General features: G+C 51.0%; 1 protein-coding gene across 3 annotated transcripts in view; it reads right to left on the bottom strand.

Annotated features, from left to right (window-relative positions):
- Prickle2 (prickle planar cell polarity protein 2) overlaps positions 1-12,091 on the bottom strand; it is a 374,089-nt gene that overhangs the window by 32,105 nt on the left and 329,893 nt on the right. For all 3 annotated transcript variants that reach the window (XM_045136095.1, XM_045136097.1, XM_045136096.1), the window contains 3 exons: positions 8,986-9,189; positions 6,009-6,195; positions 1,901-2,776 (listed from right to left, as the gene is read on the bottom strand). In XM_045136095.1, coding sequence (XP_044992030.1) covers positions 1,901-2,776; positions 6,009-6,195; positions 8,986-9,189 — 1,267 coding nt within the window. The remainder of the gene's footprint in view (positions 1-1,900; positions 2,777-6,008; positions 6,196-8,985; positions 9,190-12,091) is intronic.

The following is a 12,091-nucleotide window of genomic DNA, read 5'->3' as shown; positions in this document are numbered from 1 at the left end:
ACCTACTCTGAAGGCAGGCGTGTCTCTGCTCCTTGTGACAGAAACAATGAGTCCATCTCCGAGGGGAGAGCAGGCCAGTGTGAGAGAGACACTGAGATAAACTGACCTTGTAGAACTAGAGCTTTAACTCTGTCACATCTGCCAAGGCTTAGGGACCACTGTGGAAGAGGTGGCAGAACAAATGTAAGAGCCACAGGAAGGGGAGGAGGGCTTGCAATGCTGTCTTCCAGACACAAAGTGGACACGGTATTTATGACCTCACAGCGGCTGGTGCCACCTATGCAAGACCTGTGTAACAGGAGGGAAAATGATGACATCAAAATAGAAGAGAGATGAGTTGGAAAGAAGCAGGGATTCAGTGGACATTTTCAAGGTAGGGTTTCACTCTAGCTCAAGCTGACCTGGAATTCACTATGTAGTCTCAGGGTGGCATCAAACTCACAGCGATCCTCCTACCTCTGCCTCCTGAATGTTGGGATTAAAGGCGTGCACCACCACGCCCAGCCCAGAGGGGGGATTTTTCAGGGGGAAAGGGGAGTGTGGTAGAAGGGGATTATGATCATGATATATTCTCTATGTGGATGGAGGTATCAATAAACAGTTAAAATATTAAAGAAATTGGAGCTTTATTAGGAAAGTTATTAGCATCATGTTACAGAAAGCATCACGTGGTCCCAAAGCCAAGGAGAGCAGGCTTCGGTTCCCAAGAAGGGGGCTGGCACATCATGGAAGAGAAAGACGGGGTCACTGAAGACAGACAGACAGGGGGCTTCAGTCCCCCCCCAAGAACAAAGGGAGCTTGTTGCTGTTATGTAGTTTGGTTTTTTTTTGAGGAACGGGGAACATTTCATGTCACATGACTTAGCCTGAATGCTAAGAGCCGCAGAGGCACAGGGAGCCAGGCAGGCACTGGACAGGACCCCAGGCTGTAGCTCAAGCAGCATCCGGGTTCCCTGGTCAGGAGAACTGCTGGTCGCACTTCTCTGCCTGGCCTTGGGCCGCGGGCAGCAACACCTCCTCAGTGACTGAATGTGTGTTCACACATTTCCCAGGATGAGGCCCGCTGCGTGCAACTGAGACGTGGCTACCAACGACTAGCCAGGGAGGTCCTACAATAGCACCCCGGTTGATAAGAGGAGCGCACCAGGCGCCCTTGGGTGTCAAAGCATCGGCCATCTTGGGCAACTGTCTAGCCTTCATAACCAACTGCACATCTTTGTTGGAGATAGCACGCTGGGTCCATACCCCTCTGTCATCCATCTCAGCCAGCCTGCTTCCTCCTTCCTCATCTTTCCCCAGATTCCTTACATCGTCGCATGCCTATCTGTGAGAAATCCAGGATCAGAAGACCCTTGGAAGATACCCTGGGGATGCTTCGTGTCCCCAAGCCACACCAGCCTGGGGGACCTGCACCACAGTTGTGGCAACCATCTCACAGCTGCTCCTCAAGAGTGACATCTTTAGCCAGCATTCTGCCTTGCCCACGGTCACACTTACGCCCTTGTCCCCCAGCCACTCCCTAGCAGCCCAAAGCCAATGAAGGATGGCCAGAGTGGGATGACAGTGGCCCCGTTGTCACAAGAAGGAACTGACTCTATGGGGCAACGTGTTCCCATGGGACAAACCGTAGCTAGGTCTCAGCGGCGCCAGCACTCCTCGCTTGGTCTTTCCCTTCCCCTGGGAGGACCTCCCACCTCCCCCATACATCACAGGCATCCGGACCCTGGGCCCAGGATCTCCCTATGGGGAATTCAATCCAGGACAGAAGCCAACTGAAGCTTAGCTCAACTTTCTTCAGCAGCTGGCTAGTGGAGGGTAGAGCACATGAAAATAGCACCTTCCTGGGGAGCAGCCTCGGGACACCCAAAGGTGAGCCCTGACTGGTTGCCAGGCAGCCTACCTGTTGCATTAGACAGGGCCAGCGATTCCATGGAGCCGCGAGGGGTCCGCTCCGTGGGCGTCATATCCTCTGTGTATTTCAGGGCACTGAGTGGACGGCGGGTCCGGCACTGCTGTGTGGACATGCCCCCTTCCTCCTCCTCCTCCTCCTCCTCGTACTTGGGCACGGGGATGCTGGCCCGGGTCTCACCGAAGCTTTGGTTGGACATGTCGCTGTAGCTCTCCTGGGACCTCGTCCTCCCCGGGTAGTAGTCCTCCCGGCATTCCTTGACAAAGCTGTTGCTGTGCCCCTTCATGGCCAGCGACGAGCTTCTCTTGGGGGTGCTGAAGCGCTTGGCCCACATGTCAGGCGGGGCTCCTGCCCCCTGCCCTCCTGGACTGTAGGATGTTCTGATGTTACACTGGCTGAGGAGCTGCAAAGGACTCTGGGACTGGTTCTGCTCCATCTTGTTCCCATAATGGTAAGGCTCATCCCGGCTCCTCCAGATGGGGTCCCGGTTGAGGCTGGGTGTCTGGCTGGATAGGCTGAGCAGGTCCATCTGCATGGACAGGGGGTCCACGTCGGCTGACAGTCGGTTGGAACTCACCTGCAGCTGGCTGTGCGGGTTGAGCATGGCCTCCTCTGTCTTGCCCTTATTTTTGCCGATCTTGGCGCTGCGCCGGGACTCCTTGGCTCGGGCATTCTGGAAAGCGGAGTCGGATGAGTCCGAGCCGTTGGGATCCTCGCCCGCACTGCAGGCCCGTGAGCAGAATATCTGGCCCTGCTTTGGGAGGAACGGCCGCCCCAGGAGGGACTTCTTGCAGTGGGCACAGCAGAAGCAGGTCTCCGTGGCATGCCAGTGCTGGCCGTCGTAGGTCATCTGACCTTGGTCGATCCCTGGGAGACAAGAGAGCAGAGCAGGCTGAGAGGCTGTGCGTTACATGGGGGCGAGGAACCCCACACCAGGTAGAGGAGGGCTAGTCCCAGCTCTCCCCTTTCCAGCGGGCTCCAAAGTGCTGGAGGCCATCTGTTGGGTTCAAGTCTTTGGTCTGCCACTTCCTAGCTATGTGACCCTCAGCATGTGGCTGCGTCTCTGTGCCTAGCTCTTCTAAGCAGAGCCGTAGGGACAAAACACTGCACTCCACCAGGTTGAGGGGATTAACTGGCTGAGTATGCAGAGGGTTAGCTCCAGCCTGATGGCTATTAAGAACTGCCTTTGGTTGGGTTTTATTGAGTCTGAAAGCCCGTTTCCCTATTTGCAGAGGGTTACTGCCTGGATGCTGTCCAAGAGCCAACCCCGAGGCTACACAGCCTTCTCTCCCCTCCCTGTCCCGCACGTTGAGAATCCGGAGAGGTCTTGCTGGACTCCCTGACTGCCCCGGGTCCTTGATGATGGGCGGGAACTCAGCATGGCTTCTCACGTTCTCAGCCTTGCCCATGCCTTGCAGAGGGCAGGTCCTCTGGACTGTCTCCGAGCTTCTGTTCGGAGGAGGCAGGGATGGCCTGGTTACTGGGACAGGGCCTCACAGAGGGACAGGTTAGGATGGGGCTGGGGGAGGAGAGGAGGCATGTCACAAAGCAGCCTGGCAGGCAATGGAACGTGGTCCCTGATAAGCATCAGGGATGTCGACAGCCCTCTGAACTGCTCCTGAACTCGAAACATCTGGAAGAGGGCTTTGCCTTCAACATCTAAGCGTTCCTTTTTGAATTCCCTCCCTAAGCCCTTTAAGCACTTCTCTGAGGGACCATGTGTGTGCTGCTCCTGGAGCTCCTGTGTTTATAGGGCTGTTTACTCTGCTGAGAGTCCTGTTGCCCTGGCAACGGCTGCCTGGTGCAGGGACTGCTCCGAGCGGTTGGATAAATACGGCATATTTGTACAGCATGGTCAGAGGTAAAGCGCCCAGAGACCAAGGGATGCATGATACACACGGCGGAGACTCTCACTGCTACAGGGAAATTATATTTCTCAGCAAAGCAGATTAAAAAGAAACATCAGGGACAGCAATTTAATGACAGCAGCAAGCAAACTGAAGGCCACAGTGGTCCCCTTTCTGGTAAAACACAGATGCCTTTTATGGTAAGGGGGAAGGAAAAGAGAATGCTGATAAAAGCTTCGCACAGCCGAAAGGGGGTGGAGGGAGGGAAGAAAATAGAGAGGCTGTTAAAATTTTTCTTTTTCTCAAGCGGCTGGTCTAAAACTCCAAATGGAAGCTTCGGGCGGGACTGGTGGTCCTCAAGGGAGGGGAGGGGACGTGGAAATGCTGAGGGGAGGCGGCGTTGCCACCGTGGGGTGGGTTTCTGCCACTCATTGCCTCTCCTCTGGTCAAGCACCGAGGAGAGGGCGAGAATTCACCTGTGAGCAGCACTGGTTGGTTCACTGCACACCGGCCCCCCATGCCCCTCCTCACACGTCCGGCCACCTGTCACAGTCCGGCTTCCCATTTTCTAACTCGCATAACCAAAGGAAGACCTCATGTTTGATGGCTTTGAGTAAGTCTGAAGGGCCCTGGGCAGCTGGTGGAGGGATCAGGCTGTGAGGAAGTGGGGAGGAGGCTTGGGGGAGGGTCTCGGCATCACCTAAGCTCAGAAGTTACAGCAGAGTGCTCTATGATCACAGGTATGTGCTCTTGTACCTGGCTTCAAATTCCAACTTTCCCGATGAGCCACCAAGATAAAGCCATTACCTTTTGGTCCTGTTAAAAGCTTTTTTAAAAAAATTATTATTTATTTATTTGATAGGGAAAGAGAGGGAGAGAGAGAGAATGGGTGCACCAGGGTCTCCAGCCACTGCAAACAAACTCCAGATGTGTGCGCCCCTTGTGCATCTGGCTAATGTGGGTCCTGGGGAATCGAACCTGGGTCCTTTGCTTTGTAGGCAAACGCCTTAACTGCTAAGCCATCCCTCCAGCCCCTGTTAAAAGCTTTTAAATGAGACAAAAGGTACTCCTGAGCGAATGGTGGCTGTATCTCCTCACTGCAGGTACCCACTGGCAGCTATCAACAGATTTCTTGGAATTGCATGAGCCAAGGAAGGCCAGACTGTGTCCTCATAGACGTTTGTCCACCACCAATATATATATTTTTAAATAGGTTGGTTCATTCCCAAGATGCCAGAAAAATCGGGGTCAAAGCAGGCTGATGCCGCTGCCTGGGACAGTGCTAAAGAGCTGAACCGACCAGTTATGTACAAGGGAGAAGAACTCTTCTCCTGCTGGGTCTGCCATTTGCCTGTGGAGCATACTGCTTAGGAATGATTTCTTTTGCTCTGTATTTGTTAGACACAATTTCTGGGCTTTATGTGGGTACGGGGATACTGAACCAGGGTAGTTAGGCTTAGCAGGCAAGTGCTTTAACTGCTGAGCCATCTTTCCAGCGCCCCCATGCCCGATTTTTGTGTGAAGAGATTCTGAAAGACATCTACTTATATCTCCAGCCCTATTTTCCTTCTATGATGTCATGCTGTCTTCTGACAGTGGTTACGTGTACCACATGGTCCCACCATGACCAAGTCAAGACTGGTAAGGTTCTATCTGGGAGCAATGACATGAAAGTTGACACAGTCCCTTTCCCTTGAAGAATGCAAGTGTGAAGACTTTGTGTAAGTAGTGCCTTGCAAGGATAGCTTGATCCCCAGTAATATCAACAGATGCAAACTGATCTGAGACATGGAGGGAGAGAAAAAACCCAGAGAGTCAGTCCCCTTCTCCAAAGCTGATGTGACTGGGTTTTCTATTTCTTGTAATCAATGGGAGTTGTCTTTCTATTATCTGCTGCAACCAATGGGAGATGGCTCTGTTACTTGTAACCCCTGGGAGTTAGTTGACCTTCTCTTATAACAATGGAATTGGCTTTGTATTACTTGTAACCAATGGGAATTGACTTTCTGTTACTTGTAACCAATGGGAGTTGGCACTCTATTACTTGTAACCAATGGGAGTTGGCTCTCTATTACTTGTAACAAAGGGACTTAGCTCTCTGTTACTTGTGACCAACGTGAGTTGGTGCTCTATTACTTGTAACAATGGGAGTGGGCTTTCTATTTCTTGCAATCAATGGGATTGTAACTATACCAGACACAGAGAAGATCCCATTCCAGAAGAATCAAGCTGAGTGCCAAGCACTGTCTCACCTATATGCTGGGCACACGTGTCACAATACTCTGCATACAAGGACTCGAAGCAGTGGCAGCAGTAGGGCCTTCCCTCCTTCATGATGTAGCGTTGGCCGCCCAGCACTGTCTCACACTCGAAGCAGCAGAAGTGTCTCATGTGCCAGTGGCGCCCCTCAGCTTCTGTGCATTCGTCCGCAAAGATGATCTGGAGCCGATAAGCCACAGTTTAGTGACACAGCCAGCGAGAGCACACAGCATGGGACCCCAGACTAGGAGGCTCAGAAAGCAGGTCTAACCCAGGAACCACCAAACAATGCCATGTATGTACACTTCTCCACGCCAGTCCCACAGCTGCAGCTGCCTGACCCACACTTGAATATGGCACAGAGGTTGGCCAGTGACTAGTTTTTCCCCATGATGGTAGGAATATGAAGCAAGACACAGAATAGCTCTCACAGAAGTTTCATACAGTCTACACAAGGTAAAAGTAGGGAATGACACACAGATCCCTTGAACGCTGGTTTCACCTTTGGAAAATATAATATTGGGTGATGCTTGGATCTCATTGGGGCATGGCGATAATAAGCTTCGGCTTCCAGATGACGAGGCCACTCCCCAGTGCCTCAAAATGAGTCATCTTAATCTCTAATACCTGTTTTAGCTATTGAAAACATTCATGTTTTGGCCTCATATAGTTGTTTTAAATTTCAAAGTGTGTATTTCCAAACTTCTTATGAAGCTATAATAATCATACAGTTTGGTACTGCAATAAGGATTGTCATAAAGATTCAGAGAGCTGAATTGAGAGTCTACGATATATATGACAAAGAAACCTAGCCAGGTGTGGTGGCACACACCTTTAATCCCAGCACTTGGAAGGCGGAGGAAGGAGGATTGCTGTGAGTCTGAGGCAAGCCTGAGACTCCAGAGTGAGTTCTAGGTCATCCGGGGCTAGAGAGAGACCCTACGTTGGAAAAACCAAGACAACAACAACAAATACCCCCCTTGGGTTGGAGAGGTGACTTAAGAGGTTAAAGGTGCTTAAAGGTTAAAGGTTAAAGGTGGTAACATGCAAAGCCTAAAGACCTGGCTTCAATTCTCTAGTACCCACGTCAAGCCAGATGCACATAGCGGTGCATGCATCTAGAGTTTGTTTGCAGTGGTTAGAGGCCCTGGTGTGCCTGTTCTCTCAATTTCTCTCTCTCAAATAAGTAAGTAAGTACATAAATGAATAAATACTTTTTTTAAAAAAAAGGATGCTCAACATCATTAGTGGCTAGGAAAATATACATCAAAATACCAATGTAATAATATTTTATACCTATTAGGAAGGCTATATTAAAAAAGATAATTACAAGTGTTTATTAGCATGTGCAAACCCTGGGCATCTCCTTTATCAGTAGCGGGAATGGTAAACAGCTATAGCCACATTGGTATTTTGATGTATATTTTCTTATCCACGTAGGTTCTGGGGAATCGAACCACAGTTCTTTGGCTTTGCAGGCAAATGCCTTAACCACTAAGCCTACCTCCGACACCACTTCCAATGCTAAAGTCAACCCTCACATGTCCCATTCTGTGTCTCACAGGTCACACACACTTCGGCTGGCTTCTGGTGGGGCACATGGTGGGCAGGTCTTGTGTGTCACTTCATGGCACATTCCAATACCTGCTAGCTTTAGGGGTAAAGATCGCCAGGCAGGTTGTCTGCTGACTGTGGAATTCTCCCCCCATGGGAAAAAGAAATACCACCATCCATTTTCTCCCCTTCTCTAACCAACCTGTCCCATTGAATCCTGGTGAAGTGGCACTCCAGTCCTGATGGTCACTCTTCAGAATGTGGACTGGAATATTAAAGTTATTCAACACTTTCTTTCTTTCATTTTATTTTATTTATTTATTTTGGTTTTTCGAGGTAAGGTCTTGCTCTAGCCCAGTCTGACCTGGAATTCACTCTGTAGTCTCAGGGTAGCCTCCAACTCATGGCAATCCTCCTACCTCTGCCTCCCAAGAGCTAGGTTTAAAGGTGTGTGCCACCATGCCCAACTCTTTCTCTCTTTAAAAAAAATTTTTGGTGTGTGTGTGTGCTTGGTGTGCGTGAGTGTAGGTGCACTCATATGTGCTCGGGTGCATGTATGTGTGCAAATAGGTGTACATGCATGTGTGTGAGTGTGTGTAGAGGCTACAGGTCAGTGTCAGGTGTGATCCTTAATTGTTTTCAACAGTGTTCTGTGAGACAGGGTTTTCCACGAAGTCTAGAGCTCACTGAATCGGCTAAACTAACTTGTCAGCGAGCCCCAGGGAGTCCCTGCCTCTGCCTCCCCCGGGCGGGGATTACGCCCACACTCCCACAGCTGGCATTTTGTTTGGCTGCTGGGGATCCATGCTTAGGCCTTCATGCTCGTGCAGCAAGCACTACCCACTGAGCCATCTCCTCAGGCCCTACTTCATATATTTTTAAAAATATCTTTATTTGTCTGCAAGGAGAGAGAGAGGAGAGAGAGAGAGAGAGAGAGAGAGAGAGTGAGAGAGGGAGAGAAAGAGAGAAGGGGGGAGAGGGGCACACCAGGCCACTGCAAATGAACTCCAAAAGTATGCACCATGTTTTGTGCCTGGCTTTATGTGGGTTTTGGGGCATTGAACCTGGGCCATCATAATTGAAGCAAGTGCCTTTAACCACCGAGCTATCTCTCCAGCCCCCCATTTGATATTTTCAACTGTAAGAATTCGACAGTGGCTTACTGCCGGCAGCGTGCCATTTGGGGTCTCTGTGGGTGCAGTGGTTGCCCCACCCCAGGAGGTTCTGCATCTGTCATGCTGCATACAGTGGGTTCCAGTCACAGACACTCTGGCCACCAGGACTGGGACACGGGTGCAGCATCTCTCTGGAAAGGGTTAACATCAGCATTGGGGACTCCTGTGTGGAAAGCCACAGGGGGTGTGTACAAGTGAGGGTGAGGGGCAGGGCTGCGGGGCCCTTGGGAGCGGCTCTCACCTCATCACAGGCCGCGCAGCGTGGCTTCAGGCACTCGGCATGGTGCCTGCCACAGTAGATCTTCCCGTCTTGGTAAAAGTAGATCAGATCCACCAGGAGCTCGTTGCACACCGTGCAGATGAAGCAGGGCGGGTGCCAGCACACACCGTGGCCAGCGCGCGATGCGAACACGGCGATGTCCCCTCCGTTAATCTGGCCTCCGCACTGTGAAGGAAACAGAAACATCGAAGTGGTGCTGTCTCTAAGAGCTGGGCAGAAGTGACATCCACCCACTGCCCACAGCATTTATGTGCCCACTACCCACCGTGCTTCCTGATTTATGCAGATGCCTCTGCCCCAGGGTCTAAGTGACACAAAGATAAAGTCACAGAGCATGAGCCAGACAAACAGAGAGAGATGAATTCTGAGCATCCAGGGACTCTGCAGACACAAGGCCAACGTGCACAGCGAGGTCTCATCACCTCAGAGCATAGCCAGCTTCACCCCAGCAGGACAGGTGGGGAGAGGGGCTTGGCTTGGGCAAGGCTGCCCCAGTGGGAGGAACATGTACAGGCCCATCATGACCTGTCTGTACCCACATAACTTCTCCTGGTGCCCTCTGGGTATGCTTTTAGCATACAACTATCATCTTGTATGATTACAAAACAACATGTTAATAGTCTGTTTATTTGCAAGCAGAAAGAGAGAGAGAAAAGAGAATGAGTATGGGTGTGCCAGGGCCTCCAGCTGCTGCAAATGAACTCCGGATAACATGCACCACTTTGTGCATCTGGCTTTACAAGGGTACTGGGGAATCGAACCCAGGCTGTCAGGCTTTGCAGGCAAGCGCCTTAACCACTAAGCTCTCCATTTCCCAAACAGCTCTTTAGGGCCTAGAATGTGGAGAGGTTTTGGGAGCCTCTTCCCTACCTGGTTTCTCATTTTCCAAAGTTCCTTCCTCTATCCAGAAACAAAGAAGGCAGAAATCAGAGAAATCAGAAATCATGCTTATATTTGAGAGTGGAATAAAACGTTACGTAGTGAGGATCTTGGAGGAGGAGAGAGATGTCTAGCAGTGGGTTTAGAGGCGTGCTCTTGCATCCAGCATGACATTGACCATAAGCTCACAGCCTGAGTCTAGTTGTGCGGCCCACAGGGGGGCTGAGTGCCTTCAAGCCGTCCTCTCAACACTGCCATGGTGTGAACTGCGCCATAGGATGAGGGCAGGAACTTGGGAAATAGTTCCCCGTGTGTGTGACACGATGTCACCCCTTACCTTCCACTGGCCCATGAGAACAGGTAAAATATCCACACACAACTCTACCTCACCCTTCCTGATTCTACAAGGCTTGTTATGAAAGACCTTCCTGTCTCCTGGCATTGTCCTGTGCGGATCCTGGGGATCCGTCCACAGCGTGGGTGACTTTCCTTGCCCTTCAGGTAAGCCTCATTCATGAAGCGTCTGACCTGAGAGCGGAGGAGGTGCTGAACTGAGCATAGCTAATCTTACGTCGGAGCTACCACCTGGCTGCATCTCCAGGAGGGCTTGAGGGGTGCTTTCTGAGGACGGGCACTCCATCACGTGCTGTCTGGCCAGTGGCTTCTTCATTCCATCTACTCCAAGTTTGTCATTTGCTTCTGGGAGATCTCAAAATGGGGCTCCAAAAGGTACCTACTCCCCTAAACAGCCTCCAGCTTCCTCTTTAGTGAGCCAGCTGACCTGTCTGCAGTACCTGCATGGGTCCATCTAGCACCTAGGTTGGAAGTAGTGGCATAAAACCCAGGAGGACTTAGGGAACAGCCAAAAACTGATGATCTTCCATGGAAAGGAGGAGTGGGGTGAGGTAAGCCCAGGGTCGTTAGCTTTCTGCCCTGCTTAATGCCCCATCTACCATGCCATGGGTTCCCATCCTTCAACTCAGTGAGACCGTGGGGAGAATGTAGGGCTGTCTTGCATGTTTCAAAGAACTTTCAAACCCAGAACAAGGCCTTGTAGCACCCTTTCAGAGGGTGTTGGCTCTGGGATAATCCTGGATGACAGACTGATAGATGGCCCTAGCCAATTCTATATTCAAAGGGCCTCATTACAAAATATGAATCCATCACTCCTCTGCCCAGTCTCTCAACGGCTCTCTGTGAACTCTGACACACTCTGCCTAACCTTGCAGTTGGAATGAACTGTCCCCTAAGACTCATGTGTTTTGAAGGCTTGGTCTCCAGCTGCTGGCAATTTGTGAGGCGCAGCATTTGCTGGAGGAGGTGTGTTGTTGGGGGAGGGCTTAGGAATGTTCTAGGCAGCTCATCCTTGCCAGACCTCAGCTCACTCTCGCTGCTTACTGAGGGCTGTTGTGTCAGAGGATGCCAGCCTCTGCACTACCATCTTTCCCCTGCCATTATGAAGCTTCCCCTCACGGCAAAAGCCAAAATAAACCCTCTCCCCCCTCAGCTGCATTTGGATAGGTGTCTTGTCCCAGCAACGTGAACCAACTGTTCTCCTCTTCTGCCCCAGTCACCTTGGCCAATGCACTGTTCTCTGACCATAGAGCATCCTCCTTCCTCAAGGCCTCTACGCTGACTACTTTCTGTGTCCTAAGAACTGCACAACTCATACCCTCATGCCAATTTTTGCTCATCTTTGCTGAGATGTTGCCTTCTAAGTGGGGTTTCCACCTGCCACACTGGTGAAGACCACAGTTGTGCCACCCCACAGCGCTCCCAGAACCGTCCTGCTGGGGTCCTTCCATTTTACTGATTCAGTTTAGTATGTGACTTCTCCCCTACAGCACAACTCCTTCCAAGGGCAAGACTAAGGTGGTCACATCTTTGCTTGTTGTATCTCCAAGGATTAGAAGGAAGCTGGGCAGGGCTGGGGAGAGGGTTCAATTGGTAAGGCATTGGGTGCAAAGCCTAACAATGGTCCTGGGTTCGATTCTCTAGTACTCATGTAAGCCAGATGCACCTAGAGTTTACTTACAGTGGCAACATGCTCTGGTGCACCCATTCTCTCTCTCTCAATAAATAAAAATATTTTAAAAAAGAGAAAGAGGCTGGGCACACTGCAGGTATTTAATGGAGTAGCCGTCGAACATAAGGATGAGTGGAAGGAGCTAGAATGACGCTCCTTGCC

The sequence above is a fragment of the Jaculus jaculus genome, chromosome 16 (genome assembly GCF_020740685.1).
Source record: "Jaculus jaculus isolate mJacJac1 chromosome 16, mJacJac1.mat.Y.cur, whole genome shotgun sequence".
Lineage (NCBI taxonomy): Eukaryota > Metazoa > Chordata > Mammalia > Rodentia > Dipodidae > Jaculus > Jaculus jaculus.
The sequence above is the reverse complement of the archived record's forward strand: the minus strand, read 5'-3'. Positions and strand labels throughout refer to the sequence as shown.